General features: G+C 53.8%; 1 protein-coding gene across 3 annotated transcripts in view; it reads right to left on the bottom strand.

Moving 5' to 3' along the window:
* FBLN2 (fibulin 2) overlaps nt 1-21,304 on the bottom strand; it is a 62,193-nt gene that overhangs the window by 25,290 nt on the left and 15,599 nt on the right. For all 3 annotated transcript variants that reach the window (XM_046672505.1, XM_046672511.1, XM_046672519.1), the window contains exons 2-4: nt 7,252-7,363; nt 5,676-5,805; nt 3,201-3,381 (exon numbers count right to left, since the gene is read on the bottom strand). In XM_046672505.1, the coding sequence (XP_046528461.1) occupies nt 3,201-3,381; nt 5,676-5,805; nt 7,252-7,363 (423 nt within the window). The remainder of the gene's footprint in view (nt 1-3,200; nt 3,382-5,675; nt 5,806-7,251; nt 7,364-21,304) is intronic.

Raw genomic sequence — 21,304 nt, 5'->3', positions numbered from 1 at the left:
GGTAGGTGGGTGGTTGAGTGGATGGATGGGTGGATGGACAGACCCCTAGCAATAAGAGTGAACCCATCAGAGCCAGGTCCAAGTCTTTATGACCCGAATCCCTTGCAATAGGACAGGGCCAGGCCCACAGCAACCCTCATGAAGCTTTGGCTAAAGTGCTGAATTGGATTCAAACTCCTGACTCTGTGACATCAGGGAGGACCTCCCCAGCAACAGAGAGGGCCCCAAACCTGGGGTGCATCAGATAAGGACCCAAACTCTCACACATGCCTTCTCTAGACGTGTGACCTCGGGCAGCACCAGGTCTCCCTGTGCCTCCTGGGGCTGTGGTGAGCAGCAGGTGAGAGTGGGAGAGGGCTCCTGGGACTGAGCTGCCTTGGAAGGCTCTTCATCTAACAGTCACGGGACAGGAGGAGCCCCATAGCCCCTCCAATGCTCCGCATCAGCCTGGGCCTCAGCCCTGCCCACAGCCCCAGTCAGCCGAGCGCCCAGGGGAGCAGCTGCATGAAGTCACATCTGAGGACCATGTTTCCTATTGAGGGCATTTACACTGAGTGCTAGCCCGATCAGCACCAGCCTGGTGCCTGCAGGCAGGCCTGTGACGGCTGGTGGTCTGGCCCTAGGAGATCTGGCACTGCAGGTAGGCAGCAGATGGCCCTGGGCCTGGGGCTCCGCCAGGCATGCTGCAGACTGGGCAGCATCCCTAGGATTCATGCCCGGCCCACCCTCATCAGCACGTTCCTCACAATGATCCTCCTGGCAGAGGGAAACTGAGGCTCGGAGGAGCAAAGTGATTTGCCCAAAATCACCTGAGCAGGACTAGAACCCAAGTCAGTCTGACTCCGGCACCTGTGTCCCCTGAGGCCCAGGTTACCTATGAGTTCCTCACCAGAGGACAGGAGCATGAACCTCTCTGGCTCTGGACCCTACCCGGCCCTAGGGTCCCCCTCTGACCCCTGAAGCTGGACTTCCTCCCTAACTTTACCTTCTGGGTACTACCCTGGCCGCCACACCAGTGCTCAACCAGCCCCCAGAGCCAACCCCAACAAGAGGACTGGACAGTCTCTGAGCCCACGCTGGCCTGGTGAGACTGGCCACTCCCTCTGTCTTGTCAGCTTCCCCTGGCCTAGCCTGCTCCATCCTCCATACGCTCCCCTGCCCCACCCTGGGGGGAGATGCAGGTATCTGCTGGGCCCACCGTGGTGTCCAGGAAACTTTGTACCCATAGGATGGGTGTTCTTCTAGGAGCCCTCACCCCACAGCCTGTGGACAGTGGGCATCTTAAGTCCCAGGCACAGCTCCCCACAGTCTTGCATTATTGCTACAGAGATCTGGGTGGATTCAGGCCAGGGCTGGCTGGGTCTGGTCAAATCCAGGGCACCAGGAAGCCAGGGGCAGAAATGGGAGTCATCAGAGCCAAAAGTCCAGAGCTGCCTGTGCCAAAGACCTGCTGTGTGCCTGAGGTGAGGCCCTGCCCCTCTCTGGGCCTCAGCTTCCTCCTCAGGCCTGCTAAAATGCGGCTGTTGGCAGTAACGGGGTGGCAACTCTGAGTGCTTTGTCAGGCTTCATCGAAGCTCTTGATGAGCATCCGTCATTCATCCTTGCGCTGAGCGAAGTAAAGAGCGGGATCCTGCCTGACAGATGCAACGAGCAAGGCTCCGAGAAGGGCCATGACTTGCCAAGAAGAGCCGTGGAGCTGGGATTCCAGCCAGGTCTGCTGGACTCGAGAGGCTAGGAGCTAACCTTGATGCTACGACCCCCTGTGGCTTAAATTCCCCATCCATGAAGTGCCGAGGACAGGCCCACAGGAAACCCAGATGGTCCACTTGGCTGGAGAAAAGCCTGGGCTGACGGTTCCAGAACCCTCCTGGGCATCTGGTCCCTGGCTGGTCAAGGCTGAACATGTAGAAACCTGCAGAGGTGGCCTGCCAGGGCTTTCACAGCCCTGGACCCAGGGCTGCCTGGCCCAGCTGTACGAAGGACACCGCTGACTCGCTGGGACACCCTCACTGGGCTTCTGCTGGCCCACAGGTACAAGGAAGGCTGATGGCCAGCCCTGGCAAGGGTGATAGAGGCCGGACATGGCAACCAGAACAGACTATAGCACACAGAGGGCACTGGAGGGAGGAGACCCCAGGGACCTGAGGGCTGGAAGCTCCAGGACGGGGAAATTCAGGCTCCGGGCTCCCCTGGCTCCAGGAGCTCCCACACACATGCCCATGGCTGCTCGGCGACAGGCTCCAGGCAGGGGCGCAGAGGCGAAGGACGCAGGCCTGATTAGCCCTCAAAGGCTTCATGGTCTGGCGGTGAAGTGGGGGCCGACCAACGAACCCCACATTCACTCAGTCACTGCTAGTGACTCCTCTGGGTCAAGCGCAGTGCCAGGCACTGAGAATCCAGAGAGAAACTACAGTGCTGGCCCAAAGGGACTCATCGGGCAGGTGGGCAACGTGTATGAATGCAATCTCTGTACTAGGTATATATCCTGCACCCTGAGGACACAGGAATGGCGCAGGTGAGAGGGATGGAGGACGGATGGAGAGACAGCAGGGTAACTGAATGAATGGATGAGAGAAAGGTTTGCTGGCTGGGCTGGTGGGTGAACACATGAGCAGATGGACAGACAGAGGATGGATGCATGGGATGGGTGGTTAGATAGATGAATGGAGGGATGGGTAAGTGGATGGGTGGGGGGGTGGGCCAATCAACAGATGGAAGGGTGGATGTGTGAATGAACAGATGAGGGGGTGAGGGATGAACAGTGGAAGGGATGGATGGATGGATGAAGAAATGGACCAGAGGATGGGAGGATGGGTGGCGGATGGTGAAACGGATGGATGTGTAAAAGGGTGGATGGGGAGGAAGATGTCTGGAGTGTAGGTGAACAAAGAGATGGGAGGGGGTGAGCAGAGAGCGGAAGGGTGATGGGTAGCAGGTAGCTGGTGGTTCAGGGTGGAATGGGTGGTACACAGATAACCGAATGAGATCACCATCTTGGAAATAACGCGGCAGAGCCTACTGCCGGAGGCCACAGAAGAACTCTGTTTAGAGCAGAACCTGTGCCTCAAGCCACAGATGACAGTGGACTCAGGATCCCCACAGAAGGCCAGAGGGCACCCAGCCTTGGCTGGGAGCCCCAACAGCTCTCCCCACTCACTCACCCGACCCATATGCCCTGGCCCAGGGGGCCCAGCACCCACCTCTCCGTGGTACGGCCTCGGGCTCCGGAGGCCGGCGGACGTCGGGCACAATGAGAGGGTCTTCGCCCTCACAGCAGGAGAGCATGACTTGGTTGCAGGGGTAGCCCAGGTTGGGGTTAGACTCACACGACTGGCCCTCGGCCCGCACGCGGAGTCCCAGGCCACAGCAGTCACAGCATTGCTGGAGAGAGACACGCCGTCACTGCCCACACCCCTGCCTTCCCCACGGCCTGGGAGCCTGTGCGACTCACTCAGGGCGCCCAGGAAGCAGCCTGGGGCCAGGCTCAGGGGAGGGGCTGATAAATGGGGTCAATTCATCCTTGTCTTGTTTTCTCTGCCTGGCATGTGGTCTCAAAGGGCAGAGGCACCCTCCGCCTTCATTCCCATGTCTGGCTGGGAGGAGGGCTAAAGCAAGTGTTTTGCAATAGTTAATAAACGGCCTCTTGTGAAAAGAACCACAAATTAGCCCCAGCCACATCCATTAACCCCTCCATATTTACTAGCAGACTCCAATTCTATACAGGCCACCTAAAAGACAGCATTTCCCGGAGTCCCTTGACATTAGAGATAGGAGTCATTAGGTGAAGCTTTCAGCAGAGCCTTTAACTGGAGTGACTCAACTTGGAGGTACATCTTTTTTGCTCCCCACCTTCCTCCTTTTTGGAACAGATGTGATGGTTGGAGCTCTAGCAGCTATCTTGGATCATGAGGTGACCTTGAAGATGGAAGCTACAAGCTAAAGATGACTGAGCAGAAAAACAGAAGCCTGGGTGCCTGAAGATGTCGTGCAGACCCACCCCTGTCCCAGACTGCCTACCTCCAAAAACAAAATCTTTAATTTGTTTAAACTACTGTGGTAGACTGATTGCAATAACAGCCCCAACTGTTCACTCTTCATTGTTCTCACTCTCTTTGCAGCGTGATAGCAGTTCCTCCTGTCAAGAGAGACGGTCTATTTCCCACCCTCTTGATGGTGCCTCATGACCTGCTTTGGCCACCAGGCTGAGAAAGACAGTGCACCAGTCTGGAGCCTAGGCCTCAAAAGGCCTTGGATGCTGCTACTCTCTGTGTTGGAACCCTGCCCACCCACTGACTGAACAGGCCCAGGCTGGCCTGCTGGAGGGTGAGGGACCACACGGAGCAGAGCAAAGGCGTCCCAGCTGCATCCATCCTAGACGGTCCAGGACCAGCAGAGCCGTCGGCTGGGCGCAGACAGTAAGTGAGCCCGGTGAAGACCAGTCGAGCATGCCAGGTCAGCAAAACTCATGACTCACGAGCTAAGCCAGTCATCAGCCACCAAGTTCCGGGGTGGTTTGTTACACAGCAGTAGCTTGCTGACACTCCAGATCCACATCTCCCAAGGGCCAACACTTCCCTCAGTGAAGACCCACCAGGTACTCAGTAAATACTTAGTCCACATTACCTCCGATCCTCACAACCACCTCGAAAGACACAGATATCACCCCATTTATAGACAGAGAAGCTGAGGCTCAGGACAGAGGACCAGTCCAGGGTCAAACATCGAGACATAGATGGGATTCTACACTCGCCTGTCACTGAACTCCTTTCCCTAACATCAGTTGCTTTTAGAAAAGCATTAGTCAATTTTAGGAAAAATTGACCCCAACATGACAAAAATCAAAGTCAAAATCTTCTGCTAAATGGCACCTCCTCCAGAGGTCCCTGTCACAGTCATGCAGGCTTGTGGCCCTGTGGCTTCTTCAACTCCTCCCCTCCCGCTCCCAAGCGTGTCCTCTGTGGCATTTCCTGCGACTGTCCCACTGCTCCAGTTTGCCTCTGCCCTCTGAGGCACAGAGAGCCAGCTGTCCACCCCCAAGGTCTGCTTCCCTTCCTCCCGATTGGCAGTGGGCACCTGAGAGTGACCTCTCCAGAGTAAAGACGCCATTGCCCAGCCCCCGCGCAGACAGGTGCGGCCACACGCTCAGTTCCAGACAATGCCATGTAAGTGGAGTACATCTGTCCTCAGGAGAGGGGCCCCCACAGCTGTGTCCACAGCAGCAATGTTCACAATCACCAAGAGGCAGAAGCAACTCAAGTGTCACTGATGGAGGAACGGACACACAAAATGTGGTCCAGCCACACAATGGAACACGATTCAGCCTTGAAAAGGAAGGAGGTTCTGACACCTGCGACAACATGGATGAACCGGCAGAACTTCACACTACATGAAATAAGCCAGTCACAAAAGGACAAAAAAGAAAAAGAAAGCCCGAGAAGGCAGGATCTTCCTGTGCTATTCACTTCTGCATCCCTAACCCTGAGACACGGCCCAGGGTCAGTAAACGCTTCCTGAATCAACAGTCAGTATGGTCACTGACGAGGTGTTCTATGTGAATGAAGGGCCACCTGACCCCAGGCATGAGTGACTCTCCCCACAGAGGAGACCCGGGGAGCCCAACCCCTGGCCTCAAGGACCTCCAGGCCCGGGCCACGAATGCCGCAGGTCAGGCTTGCCTTGTAGAGGGAGGTGCCACAGGTGTCGCTGTCCTCGGCCCCACAGGCCCCGCCTTCCTTGGCCCCCATGACGCCGGCCATGCAACTCTTCTCCTTCAAGTAGGACACGCAGCAGTGCTTCTGGGCCGTCCTGCAACAGAGGCGCGCCTCAGCCCACCCGCGCGCCCGCCCCCAGTGACCCTCTCCAGAAAGGGTTACGGGCCCCATTTCACAGAAGAGGAAACTGAGGCTCTGAGAGGGGAAGCCCCTGCCCAAGGTCCACCACAAGCAGGGCCCGTGTTGGTGGCAGGGGCGTCGCCAAGGCCAGCACACCCCCCACCAAGTGACAGGGGTTTCATTTCTCAGCTTAACCAAGAAGATTCAGGCCTGGGCCTCATGGACTCCGTGTCATGTGTCCCTGGCCAGTGAGGGAGGGGGTCAGCACTCCGAGACCCCCAGAAGGCCGAGAAGGACAGGGAAACCCAACCCCAGGAAGGGCTGGGCGGGCGGGCTTGGAGGAGAATGGCCTCCAGGGTCCCTGGTTGTGCCCCCCAGTATTGGCAGGGCTGCCCTGGGGCAGCTGACGAGCCAGCTCACGTCGTGGGGGTAACAGGGAGCGGAGTCCAGCCCGAGCTGAGGAAGAGCGTGTGCCAACGAGGGCTCTCCAGTAATGGAGCTGCTGTCTGTGAAGTTGTGAGTTTCCCATCACAAGCGGGATACAAGCACGCACGAGGGCCACTTAGCCCAAAACTCCTGAGTGATGCACGCTCAACTCCTAAGCAGCCCCAAATTGGTGATGACAGAAGGGAAAGGAAAGGGACAAGGTGAGAATTTAAATGTTTCTAAAGGAGGCATGATGGCCTGGACATAGGAAACATGGGGTCGAATCCTGGCCATACTCCCAGTGAGCTGTGTGACTTTGGGTGAATCACATCACCTCTCTGAGCCTTGTCTTTCTTGTCTGGAAAAATGAGTAGGTTGGAAAAGATGGTGCCCCTGGAAAAAAAGGGTGAACGGCTGACCAAGACATCCTGTGGGCCTGGCACAGGGAGGGCCTGGGTATAAACGATTCCTTTGCTGGGAACACTGGAGTCAGAAGAAAACACAGGCACAGGCAGCAGAGGATGACGAGCCGCCAGCCTTTCGAGACCCCAGGGTAGCAAAGTGGGGAAAGAAAGAGGGCTGCAGACCCCGGCCCAAAGCTGAGGAGAAACCACGTGGCTGAGCACAGCCTGGCAGCAGCTGCAGCATGCGCTCAGAGGAGCAGTTACTTGTTCCCAGATGACAGTGGTCCTTTAACACTTGCTCCACACGGCCCCTCCTCTGATTTGCTCATCGGACCAGCTAGGGATGGATGTGGTTACTTTATTCTGGGACCAGGCCCGGGCTCTCCGCACCTGGAGACAGCCTGGTCAGGGGCCCACGGCAGCCACGTCCCATCGCCCTATGCAGCTGGCAGTGGGTGAAGCCCGCGTTCACCTTGTGCCACCGGGCCCAGGCCGAGGCGAGCAGGGACCTGGAGGGGGACGCGCAGCGCTGCCTGCTCCAGGAGCCGCCCTCCCTGCACGCGTCGCCCTACCTGTGCACGCCGCCCTACCTGCACACGTCACCCTCGGCGCCACTCTCAGGGATCTCCAGGCACTCGTCGTTGTCGATGGCCCACTGCTGCCCAGCTGCGCAGCACGTCTCGATCAGGTCCTTCGTGGAGACTGTGGGCGGCAACACATGCAGAGTCACCACCCCACGGGGCCGTGCACTTCTGAGGTGTCTTACGTCAACAAGCACAGCAGAGGCTGCTGGCGCCCATCCAGACCCCAGGACCGGGTAGGTACCCCCCACGACTGCTGTGCCTGTCGGCCCCCAGCAGCTCACAGCTGCAGCCTTCCTGGGAGGCGCAGTTCACCCCGGGGACAGGGACGGGGCTGGGAGGCGCAGGGCCAATCGCTGACCGGGGGTAGGGGACAGCTCCGTGGGGCACTCACACTCCAGAGCACCCTGGGGGATCAGCATTGTCCAGCTCCTTCCTGCCTTGTCCTGCTTCCCCCTCCCCAGGCAGTTTCTCGAAAGGAACCCCCACGTGCACAAGAACCCCAGACTCAGGCTCTGCTTCTAAGGAACCCGACCCAAGACACCGAGACAGACGAGACACAAGAAGACAGCAACAGTGGCACGGGAGGCTTAAGCCCACGTGGGACAGTGAGGGCAGACTTACTGTGACTGGGGAGGGGACAATGTCTGAAAACTCAAAGGCACAGACTACGTTGAGAAACTGATGACTCTGTCTACCTTAAAATTAAAATTCTCTGTGTAACAAAGAAATCCATGGGCATAATAAACTGCTGACAGGTTAAGAGGCATTTTTGGAATGTCTAAAGCTGACAGAATTGCTATCGAGAAAATTTAATAACCTCCTGAAAATTAACAAGAAAAAACAACCCCAAAGTAAAATACCTATTAAACTGGAAAAATCAGAAAGAGCGAGTAACGTCGGACACAGGTGGGAACGCCCGTGCCCTGGGCGTGGGAGCGGGGATGGTGCGGCCGGTCTGCAGGGAGACCCGGCACCACTTACAGAGTTAGCTGCACACATCATCTAGGACCCAGTGGTTCTGCTCCTGGGTGTATGTTCCAGGCAAGTCCTTGCCCAGGCCCAGAATGCAATCAGCCCAAGGATGCGCACTTCAGCCCTATTCGTGGGAGGGAGCTGGAGGCAGCCTGGGTGTTCACCGCTGCAGGAGTGCGTGAACAGAATTCAAGGACGTCCTCCACGGAGGACTCCACAGCTGTCGGAAACAAGAGACTAGATGCACACACAACACGAAGCAGGACACGTGTACACACAACAACATGGAGCTGGACACCTGTACACAGAACAACGTGGAGCAGCACAGAACAGAGCGCTGAGGGGGAAAAGGAGAAAACAAGTGAGACCCGTTACACAAATTAGAATACTGCACACAAAATCACAATACACATTTTTCAAGAACACATAAAAAAAAAAAAAACCCACACATTAAGCAGAAGAGAACTGCTGCCTATGGGTGGAGGGATGGCAATGAGGAAAGGGGATAAAAGGGAATAAATACACACATAAAACAGGAGGGAGCCTTGCACAGACCATAAACTTGAGATGCCAGGAAAGTAGGAGTATAATTAAGCCAACCATTCGCCTCTGAGATCTGGAAATAAACGCATTCACAGCTAGAGCTCATCTAGAACACTGAGATGCGTGCTGAAGGGCAGCACGTCGCAAAGGAGTAACTGGAGGCTCAGTCCACATCTTAGTGCTGCCAGGTACAGCCATTTCTCCTCCCCAGAGACGCAAGGTCCTTCTCTGCTCGAGGACCTAGAGCTGCACAGCTGCTGAAGCTCACAATGACCTCTAAACGTCCTTGAGCAGTTCAGCTGGCAGGGCCTAGGAACAAACGCACCAAGGCATGTCAGCAGCCCACAAGGTCCCAGGATCAGAGTGAGTTCTCACTAAGAGCCATCAGCTTCATCTGCTTGGAGGGCGTTTCAATTCACTGAGCTTTCCTAAGTTTCAATCCCCCTTCTATAAAACGGGGAAAATAAGCTTCAGTAACAACCTGAGGGCTGTTCTGAGGGACCGGGAGGAATGAAAAGAATTCTTGACAACCGGTGTCTACCAGAAACACATAGCAAACATCACACTCAATGGTGGAACATGAGACACACGTCCCACTCCAGCCAAAAATACGACAAAACGCCTCCTGACAAAAGGCCTCCTGACACCATGCCGTTCAGCATTGTCCTCGAGATCCCAGCAGATGCAATAAAGCAAGAAAAAAAGAGGCAGCTGAAACATTAGAAAGGAAGAGACGGCGGTCATTGTCTGCAGATGTTATCATTTCATCTTTCTAGAAAATCCAAAGGAATCCAAACTAACACAGTATTAAAATGAATACTAATTATGGGGCCGGCCCTGTGGCCGAGTGGTTAACTTCTCGAGCTCCGCTACAGCGGCCCAGGGTTTTGCTGGTTCTGATCCTGTGCACGGACATGGCACTGCTCATCAGGCCACGCTGAGGCGGCGTCCCACATTCCACAACTAGAAGGACCCACAACTAACATAGACAACTATATACTGGGGGGACTTGGGGAGAAAAAGCAGAAAAAAAAAGGAAGATGGGTAACAGTTGTTAGCTCAGGTGCCAATCTTAAAAAAAAAAGAATACTAATTAATAATAATTAATATTACATGGTGGCCAAAACCCAAATCAACATACTCAAATTAGTGGCTTTCCAATATGCCAGCAACCATTCAATAGAAAAGGTAACAGAAAAAAAAGTCCCATTCAAAACAGAAACAAATCTGGAAAAAAATCTACAGTGAACATGCTAAATCTACACAAATAAGAAGAAGGTAATTGTCTAACAGATGTAACAAGGTACTGCGCTAGAAACACACCACGCGTCCGTATGGGAAGACTCCAGACCTCAAAGATGTCAATTCTCCTCTATTTAATCTATAACTTAAATGCAATCCAAAAATCCCAGCGTAATTTGTCACGAAATTTGTCAGGCTGATTCTAAAATTCACCCCAAACTGGAAATGTTTAAGAATACCCAAGAAAATTTCTCAAAAGAACAGAACAACAACATACGTTAACGTTCTAATAATTAAGAAGACCAGGAGATCAATGCAATAGAGTAGAACCCAGAAGCAGAACCATGTGCATATGGGAATTCAGTGTATGATAAAGGCGGCGTTCAAACCAGTGCGGAAAGGATGGAATATATGATGTTGGGACCTACCTCACGACACACACAAAAATAAATTGCAAATCTGTAAAGGCAGTATTACAAGGAAACCTAAGAAAATCATTTTAGGATAAAGAGAGGCTTCTGCAGAAATAAAGTCCACAGCAGAATGAAACTGGATCCTTATCTCACACCATATATAAAAATCAGCCCAAAGTAGATACAAGACCCGAGACCATACGACTCCCAGAAGAAAACACAGGCGAAAGATCTTTCACATGGGTCTTGGCAATGATTTTTTGGATGTGACACCAAAAGCACACGCAACAAAAGCAAAAATCAACAGGCAAGATTACATCAAACGAAAAAGCTTCTGCACAGCAAAGGAAACCATCAACAAAACGAAAAGGCGACCTACTGAATGGGAGAAAGCAGTTGCAAACCATTTATCTGATGAGGAGTTGATATCCAAAATACAGGTACATGAACAGATGCTCAACAGCACTAACCATCAGGGAAACGCAAATCAAAACCACAATGAGCTGTCACCTTACACCTCGTAGAATGGCTGTTACCAAAAAGACAGGAGATATTAAGTGTTGGTGAGGACGTGGAGAAAGGGAAACCCTTGTGCACTGTGGTGGAAAACAGCATGGAGGGGCTGGCCCCGTGGCTGAGTGGCCGAGTGGTTAAGTTGGCACGCTCCGCTGCAGGCGGCCCAGTGTTTCGTTGGTTCGAATCCTGGGTGCGGACATGGCACTGCTCATCAAACCACGCTGAGGTGGCGTCCCACATGCCACAACTAGAAGGACCCACAACGAAGAATATACAACTATGTACTGGGGGGCTTTGGGGAGAAAAGGAAAAAATAAAAAATCTTAAAAAAAAAAAAACAGCATGGATTTTGATTTTTAAATCAAAAAATTTTAAAAACTTGGGGCCGGCCCAGTGGCGCAGTGGTTAAGTGCACACGTTCCACTTTGGTGGCCCGGGATTCGCCGGTTCAGATCCCAGATGCAGACATGGCACTGCTTGGCAAGCCATGCTGGGTAGGCGTCCCACATATAAAGTAGAACAAGATGGGCACGGATGTTAGCTCAGGGCCAGTCTTCCTCAGCAAAAAGAGGAGGATTGGCAGATGTTAGCTCAGGGCTAATCTTTCTCAAAAAAAAAAAATTTTTTTTTAATTTAAAATAGAGCTACCATATTATCCAGTAATTTTACTTTTGGTACTTTGGGGTATTTAGCTGAAGGAAAAGATAGCACTATCTTGAAGAGACATCTGCATCCTCATGTTCATTGCAGCGTTATTCACAAACCACGACATGGAAACAACCTAAGTGTCCATCAACAGATGAATGGATAAAGAAAATGTGAGATATGTATATATACACACACAAACATATACAATGGAATATTATATTATTCAGCCACAGAAGATAGAGAGGGGCCGGCCCCGTGGCCAAGTGGTTGAGTTCGCACGCTCCGCTTCAGCGGCCCGGCATCTCGCTGGTTCGGATCCTGGGTCCGGACATGGCACCACTCATCAGGCCATGCTGAGAATGGCATCCTACATGCCACAACTAGAAGGACCCACAACTAAAAATGTACAACTATGTACTGGGGGCATTTGGGGAGAAAAAGCAGAAAAAAAAAAAAGACAACAGTTGTTAGCTCACGTGTCAATCTTTAAGGAAAAAAATAAAAGAGAAATCCTGCCATTTGCAACAACATGGATGGACCTTGAGAGCACTATGCTGCGTGAATAGAGGAAGTGACAGAGGAAGGCAGATGCTGCGCCATCTCACTTACGTGTGGAATCTAACAAGCCAAATGCAGAGAAACAGAGAGGAGAGTGGTGGCTGCCAGGGCTGGGGGCGGGGTGCGGGGAGACGTCAGTCAAAGGGTACAGACTTCCAGCTATTAGATGAGGGAGCTCTGGGATCCATGTCACAGCATGGTGGCAACCACCAACAACACTGCCGAGTGCACCTGAAAGCGGCCACGAGAGCAGATCCTAAGTCTTCTCAACACCCACCAACGAAAGCCGGCCACTCCGCAAGGTGATGCTTGTGGACTAACCTTGACAAAGTGACCACTTCAGAGTGAACGTGGGCATCAAATCACCAGGCCGAACACCTTAGACTGACACAATATTACACGTCAATTATGTCTCAGTAAAGCTGGAAAGAAAGAAATGAAATCCTCAAGCAAAAACGAAAACCTTCATACAGCTGACGACACAAGCGTGAGAGCCCTGAGCGGCAGAGCCAGCGCACCCAGCCAGCGCCAGCTGCCCTCCCACCACGTCGCTCGCTGCAAACCTCCTTACGGCAACCATCACCCCGCAAACTCCTCTTGTTGCTTTAGGAGCTTACTTTCTCCATTGTGTGTTTCTTCCTCTACAATGTCACAGACAGGACTTGAGTCTCTGTGGCCAGAGAGAGTGATGCCACCATTCCATGCTTAATCCTCTCTCGTTACACTCTGGGCTCAAGGGACTCTCACCTTGTTTGAATACTTCTGATGATGGGGAGTTCAGTCCACCCAGCACCTTGTCCCCGTTCTGCACAGCTCAGGCTCACAACGTCCTTTCTTTTACTGGACTGAACTCTTTCTCCCTAAGCCTTCTCCAGGATTGCCTTACAGAGATCAGAGGACTGCTTAGATCCCTGGGCCTTAGGCTGACAACGTGGGATGGGTACCCTATCAGGATCACAGTGACAGTTAAACTGAACTGAGTGCCAGCAATGAGCCAGACACAGGCCCAGGCACTCTAATCCTCAGTCATTATGAGTAAGTACTGGTATTACGCCTATGTTACACATCACGTGGGGAGTTACAAGTCCCAAGCCTCAATTTCCCCTCTGCCCTTCCCCTCTCCACGCCTCAGATTCCCCACATCTATCACATGAGCAGCTGGATGCAGCCGATCCTGAAGGTCCTAATCATCGCCAGCCTGAGAGGTGGGTCTGCTTCCCTGCGGACTGAATGTTGTTCTCTCCATGCCTCCTCCTTGATCAGACGCCAGGGTTCAGCCTGCACTTGGCCGACTTCCCACCATTCTCCTTTGGCCTTTCCCATCCTGGCTTCCCTCCTTTTCAGACAAAGGAGCTCAGGGGCTGTGACCCCTTCTGCTGGGATGGCCACCCACTTGGAGCAGGAGGGGGAATTAGCAGAGGGGCCAAGCGCGGCCCTGTCCAGTACTGTCCAAGAATGGAGGGCAGCGCCAGGCAAAGCCCAGCAAGATGCGTTCCCCGTCTCCTCGTCCAGAGGACGCCCCTCCTTTCTTCCCAGTGCTTCAAGGCTCAGCTCAGAGGACCTCTCCTCCAGGTCTCCCTCCCTCAGCACTCTGAGGTCCCCGGCTCTGTCTTTCTCTGGTTCTTTTGAAGTCCCTGGGCACTGACCTCCTGGAGTTTCATGCCTGGGGCCTCCTCTCTTCCCCACGACACCCTGGCCCTGTCTGCTGTCACCCACTCGCCGAGCCGTCTCTGCCTCGTCCCCTCCCGCACACGCATCTCCAGCCTGTCTCACGCACGCGCACACAGCTGGCTGAGGAACCACCACTGGGCTCTCCCTGGGGTTCCCACGGCCAGAATGTGTCAGCAACTGATCTTCCCCAAACCACTTCTCCCTGGGTCTTCCCTGTGTCAGTAGGGGGCCCTCACCAATCACAGGGCCCGGCCGGGCCAGGTCCTCATCCCGCACCCCCTCCTCCAGTCCATCACCCACGGGGCCACCCCCAAAGTGCACCGAGTCCGCCCCCCTCCCCCAGCTCCGCCACCATCCCCTGGCCCAGCAGGCTCCCTGCTCCACTTCTGGCTTCCTCTAGTCCATTTCCCAGAAGGTACCAGAATGACTGGTCTCAAGTATAAACCAGATTGTGTCTATCCTCCGCCCGCAGGCCCCCAGGAGACCCCACTTTCTTTACAAAGACCTACACAGTGTAGTCCTGCCAACCTGCCCCCTCGTCTCCTTTCTCTGACCCCCTTTCCCACTCACTCTCCCCACTCCTTGAACCCCTCAGGCTCAGTCAAGCCCCAGGGCCTTTGCACTCACTATACTTTCTCCCTGGCACCCTCTGCCCTTTCCCTGTGCCCTGCCCCACTGCCACTCGCCACAGGACTGTGCCTTCTCCTCCGGGCTCTGAGCTCCTCAGGGAGGATCTCCCTGACTTCTGTCTCTTAGCCAACCTCCACCCCACCGCTCACCTCATCACCCTACTCAGTTTCCCTCATAATGCCCCGGCCCTCACCAGCCCCAAGTCATCTCGAGGGGCCTGTGGTCCACAGAGTCCATCAAAAGGCCACCGCCCTACAGGAGAAAGCACCCTTCCCTGGTGTGACCATCAGGGCCCCACAACTCAGCCCAGACTCACGTCCCCATGCTCATCACTCCCCTAGCCACTCAGGCTTTTCCTTGCAGCTATGTCTTTGCACATGCTGTTCCATGTCGGGAACGACCTTCCTCTACTTCCTCTACTCATGCAACTACCAAATGTCCAAACACCCGTCCTTAAGAAGCCAACCCACACGGGACCCCTGCTTTCCCATCTGCTGCGCTCCCACCAGCACCGCCTCCCGCCCAGGCGGAACAAAGAGCTCCCTCCTCCGGCTTCACTCACATTGCCACCTGGTACAAACCTGCCCTGTGATGTCACCGTCAGCTGACACGCTTGTCTCAACCACCAGCCTGGGAGGTTTCTCACAGGCCAAGAACAGGTCTGGTCATTTCAGGGTCCCCAGCGCCCAGCACACCGGGTACTCGACAAAACCTAGGGCTGGATGGAGCGTCCGGGTCCTGGGTGTGCATCACCTCATTCAAAGCCCACATCGACAAGAAGTCACGGGATTATCTCAATTTCCCAGATGTGCCGACAGTGATCGAAGAGTCGAAGTGATACAGCCCACGGGCACGGGCTCCAGAGAACTTGGAGGAAGAATTCACACCGGGCCGTCCACCTCACTCACACCACCTTCACGAGCAGGTTCTCCGGGGTCAGAGAGACGAGGCCCGGCGTGTCAGCACCACCGCTGTGGGCACAGCGTCCAGCCGGACCCCCTCACTGGCTGGGACGGGGGCAAGTCACTCATCCTCTGAGCCTCCATTTCCTCGCCTGTAAAATGGGCAAACGACCTCTCCCTGCCCGCACTGCACCAAGCAGGGAGGCGAGAAGACTGAGTGTCTGGCAAACAACAGGTGCTCGGTCAACAGTAGCTGCCTGCCCCGCAACACCAGGGAGGGGTTTGGGGACCACTCTCCAATTAATCAACTAACAAACACAGGACCAGCCCAATCCCCGGACGGAGAGGACAAGACCCTTCAGCGGGGGACTGGGGCGGCTCCCAGCGGGCCCTCCTCCGCCCCTCCTGCTTCCCTCTGGGTTCTCACAGACTCTCCCGCCTCTGTCTACTTTGCCTGAGCTCAGGCCGAGAGGGCGTGTGGCCTTCCTCACCTCTGACCGTCCATAAGCACTGGGGACGGAGGTGAAGGCCATCTCGGGCTGTGACGGCTGCAGCCCCGGTGCAGCAGGCTCTCTCTGGCCTCCTGGGACTGACAGGCACACGGGCCAGCATCATCCTGGCTCCCCAGCACTCTGCCACCGTCTCCTCACAGAATCCGGGCTCCAAAGCGCTGCCAGCACGAACAGCACGACCTTGACTCTGGCAGGAACCCCGCTTCTGACACCCCCAAGTAGCAGAGGGAGAATAAACCCACTTGGGAGAACTGCCCATGATCTAGCAAAGCGGAAGACACGCAAACCCCACAGCACAGCGACGTCATTCTCCAGTCCACGCCCAGGAGAAACAGGGGCCGTGGGCTCCACCCGGGGACCCACAAATAGTAGCCCCCGAAGTGGAAACAACCCAAGAGTCCACCAACAGGAGAAAGGGCAAGCGACCCCACGATGTGAAGGAATGCGCTACAACCACACATGACAACGTGGAGGAACCAAACAGACGTGACCCTGGAGGGAAGAAGCGGTCAAGAAGAACACTGCATACCGTCCCAGCGGGAAGTCCAGAAACAGGCAAAAAGCAAAGCGACTGTTTAGGTGGTAAACGCTAACGAAAAGGAAGGACCTCATGCTCACAGAAGGCAGCATGGTGGTAGATGTGGAGTGGGCGGGGGTCGGGGGGGGCTGGCATGGCTTCTGTCCCCGCCGGCTGGCGCCTTCACGGTTGCCAGCTTTAAAGATTTTTTATTTCCCTTTTTCTCCCCAAAGCCCCCTGGTACATAGCTGCATATTGTAGTTGTGGGTCCTCCTAGTTGTGGCATGTGGGATGCTGCCTCAGCGTGGCCTGATGAGCGGTGCCACGTCTGCGCCCAGGATCCGAACCAGCGAAACCCTGGGAAACCGAAGTGGAGCGCACGAACTTAACCACTCGGCCGCGGGGCCGGCCCCATTCACAGCTGCCAGCTTTAAACGCTTCTCTAATTGATCATGTAAGGCCCGTACGCTCTTCTCTTCACAAACACTTCACAACAAAAACGTGACTGAAAAAGGGAGAACAAGTAGAAAATTCTGAGACTAAGAATAAAGACTAAGAGTCTTTTAAAAACGTGACCCAAGAAGTGACATAAGCCAGACACAAAAGGACAACTTACTGGGGTCCCTAGAGTAGGCAAACCCACAGAGACAGCAGGTGGAAGGGGGTTGCCGGGAGGATGGGGGTGGGGACTTATGTTTGATGGGCACAGGGTCTCAGTTTGGGAAGATGACAGAGCTCCGGAGGTGGATGGTGGGGCTGGCTGCACAACACTGTGAGCGCACTGAGGCCACTGATTGGCACACACAGTTAAAATGACCAATTCTACATTGTGTGTTCTACCGCAATAAAAAGAAAATGATGCACTGCAATGTGCCCCAGCACCTCCCCTTCTAGAAATCAAACCGGCCGACAGACGCCCCCGTGGGCACAAACGTGCATGTCACGGACGCCTGCCACAGCCAAAGTTGTGACGGCAAGGGTCCAGAAACAATCAAAATCCCGTCAAGGGGGCAGCGATTAAATAACTGACGTTACAGCCATCCCATCTCATGCAAGTCAAAAAGAATCAGATCTTCACGCACTTATGTGGAACAACTTCAGAACGTACCATGAAGAATGAGGAAGAAAAGGCTCAGTGCTAAATAGCATGCATCATAAGCCACCACCGATCTCTTTAAAGGGATGTGTGGACATACGCGAAGTATTTCTGGAAGGAGACCCAAGAAACTGGCCACAGTGGTTGCCTGGAGGAGGGAGCTGGCCCGGGAGGCAGGAAAGAGATGGACCTTTCACTGTTTACCCCTATTGTATTTTTTCTGTTTCTTATCAAACGCAGGTGCTGCCCATTCAAGAAGCTTTCTGTCATAAAGAGATTCCCAGATCCCAGGGATTCAACCTCCTTTGATCACAGGACAATGGGTGCCCCCCCCCCCAATCCAGCCCCGAGGTCCTCTGCGGACATTAAAGCCCCAAAGACCCGTGGCTTTGCAGAAGGCTGCAGGAAAAGGTGTTTGGACAGGATGTTTGTGGGGCCTGAGCAAACAGCTCAGAGCAGGCTGCAGCTCCGCCCTTCCCTCCCTTGCCAGGCATCCTGCCGGGAGGGCTGCCTGCAGGCTCCGGGGGCGCCTGGAGTCCTTGGACAAAGACTTATAAAGCGGACAAAGAAGGGTGCCTGGGCTCTGTCCGCATGCCCCAGGATCAGAGGAGCAGGAATGAAACCACTGGGCTGAGCCCAGATGCGGGGCCCCCCCAATTCAGCCCTCAGCAATGCCTTCCTGACCCCCAGGGTAGGGCAGCCCTGGCCTCCACCGCCCTTCCCAGCATCTCCCCACACCTTGCTCCCTGGGTGTAGGTGTTTACCGTCTGCCAACCCCCTGCCAAGTCAGCACCTCGCTCATCAGCTCAGCCTGGCCAAGGATCGCTTGGCCACTCTCGCTGACCAGCTGGATTTCAGCCCTGGCTGAGCACCTGGGGGGCCCCAGCCTGCACCCACTGCATCTTCCCTCCAGCTCACAGAGGAGGGTCCTATCCCCACCCCCATTTCACAGATAAGCAGGCAGCAGCCCAGGGAAGAGGCCCTTGCCCTGGACCACATACCCCAGCCGGGGGCAGCCACAGGGTCCCACGGCAGGCCTGCGGTGCAGAGTACCCAGTCCGAGCAGAGCGTCCTGGGAGGCAAACAGGAGGAGTGTGAGGAAGGAGGGAGTGAGGGATGTGCAAGGTCCTCCCCATGTCAGTCATTCTGAGGGAAGCAGGGTCTCCTCCCCAACCCCGCTGTCACAGCAGGCTCCACACTGTCCCTCCGCTCTGCACAGGGCCTGCGCTCTGGGGTCACTCTGCCCAGTGCCTCCTGGAACCCAGCCTGACCCTTCAGCTCTGCAGCCCAAGGCGCTGACCCCAGGCGAGAGCTGCTTCCTCAGGGCCCGTCGGGCGGGCCTCCCCCATCCACCAGAGCCTGCAGAGCTCCATCCTGCAGCTCCAACGGGACCCTCAAGGATGGCACCTCACCTACTCCTTGCAGCCGCCCCACCACTTAGGATCATTATCTTCCTCTTAAAAGTGAGGGAAGGGACCGAACAAAGATGGAAACTCTGCTCTGCCTGTCCCCAGATCCCAGGCTGTTATCTGTCTGAGACTGACTTGAAAATACTTCCCTGCGCTCTAGATCATGTGCGTGTACAGGTAACTTCAGCCCAAACCTGCTACTGACATGTGAAGGGCCCCAACCAGCATCCCACACTCCAGAGGCAGGTGCTACATGCGAGGTGAGTTTTGCCATCCTGTCTGGGTGGACTGCAACAACAGCCGCAAGTCTCTGCGGAGAGGCGGCCTCTGTCCCCGACTCCCCACATCCGAGCTGCCTTACGACTGACTGTGTTGCTTTGGGTAACAGGATGCAGCACAAGTGAAACCTGAAGAGGGCTGGCAGCTCCTGCTCCCTCTCCTGGGACCCTGCCAAGCCTTCACATGGACAAACCAGGACTACTCTGCTGGAGGCTGGGACCATGTGGGGCCGAGATGAGCCATCTTGGCTGCGGCCGCCCCCAGCTGAGCTGCCCGCTGACTACAGACACGCAAGCACGCCCAGCCCAACTGCCAACCCAGCACAGCCGCAAGATGACACAACATCAGCTGCAAACAATTAGCTGGGAAGAGCTCTAATTAAGGATGTGTAAGACTTCTACACTCAAAGATACAAAACACTGCTGAAGGAAATTAAGAAGACCTGAATAAATGAACAGATATACCATGTTCATGGATTGGAAACTTAATATTGTTAAAATGTCAATTCTCCCAAAATCGATCTACAGACTCAACATAATACCAATCAAAAAATCCTACCAGGCTTTTCAAAACTAGAAATTGACAAGCTGATTTTAAATTTACATGGAAATTCAAAGGATCTAGAATATCCAATATAATCTTAAAAAAGAACAAAGCTGATAAACTCCCACTACTAAGTACCAAAAATTACCATAAAGCTACAGTAAATTGAGACAGTGTGCAAAGACAGCCAGCTGGACGATGAAACAGAAGAGGCAGGCCATAAACAGACCCGCTCCGATGCAGTCACTTGACTCCTGACAAAGGTAACAATGTGGGGGTGGGGCTGCCTTTTCAACACATGGTGTTGGGTCAAGTGGGCATCTGCTTGAAAACAGAACAAACTTTGACTCCTGCTCACACCACCCAAAGAAACAGACCTAAATGTGATCTAATGCAAAAGACGAAACAAGTTAAAATGTCTGGACTATAACAGGAAAATATCTTTGTGACCCTGAGCTAGACAAAGATTTCTTTAAAAGGACACAAAATGCACTAACACAAAAAGTAAACCAATAAATTGTACTTCATTAAAAATAGGAATTTGTGTTTCTCAAAAGACAGCATTTGCAATGCACTCATCAGAAAACATTATTAAGAGAATGGAAAGACAAGTCACAGAATGAAATAAGACACTTGTAACCCAGCAAAAGATGCATAATCAGAATATATTAAAAAACCCTAAGAATCAACAAGACAAAGAAACCCAATTTAGAAATGAGCAAGTAACAACAAAATGGCCAACAGTAGAAAATGTGCTCCAGATCCCAAGTTACGAGGGAATGCAAATTGAAACCATGAGATACCACCACATATCGAACAGCTGGGCCAAAATGAAGAAGAATGACATCTAGTCCTGGCAAAGATGTGGAGCAATTGGAACTTCCTTCCTTGCTGGCGAGGATGCAAACTGGCAGCAGGCTTTGGAAAACTGGCAGAACCAGCTAATGCCAACCAAACCCTTCAGGCAGCAGCTCCCCTCCTGGGCACTTATCCAACAGAAAGGAAGGCCTACGTCTTCCAAAAAGCCTCACACAGGAACCTTCATGGCAACTGCATTCATCACAGCCAACACCGCACACAGCCCAGACGTGCACGCATGCTAGATAGAGAAACTATGATAAACCAGACAAATAAACTAGAGATAAACTATGATTATTCCAACAATGGAATAATAAAGACCAATTTTCAAAAGCGAACTACTGCTTCATGCAACATGGATGAGTCTCAAACACGTTATCTTGAGCTAAAGAAGCTAAATGCAAGCAAAATCAGACTGTGCAGTTCCCTTTATACAAAACAAGCTCAAGAATAGGCAAGAGTAACGACGGTGATAAGAGCCAGGGGGAGGGTGCGTAGAGCTGGCTGAGAAGGGGCTCAGGAAAATTCTGGAGTGCCTGAAATGTTTTCTTTCTTGGTCTGGGTGGAGTAGCCTGGGTGTATACACATGAGAAAATTCACTGAGCTGGTCTGTTAGGACTCGCGAGCTTTGCTGCCTGTTTTTCACACTTTAACAAGGTTTCAAACGGAGCACTGCTGGATTGGTCTAGACTGAAGGAGCGCCCACAGCGTCTCCGGCACACTGCAACACAAACTGCAGAGAAGGAAGCT

The sequence above is a fragment of the Equus quagga genome, chromosome 1, assembly GCF_021613505.1.
Source record: "Equus quagga isolate Etosha38 chromosome 1, UCLA_HA_Equagga_1.0, whole genome shotgun sequence".
NCBI classification, from domain to species: domain Eukaryota; kingdom Metazoa; phylum Chordata; class Mammalia; order Perissodactyla; family Equidae; genus Equus; species Equus quagga.
This window is presented reverse-complemented; position numbering and strand designations above follow the sequence as displayed.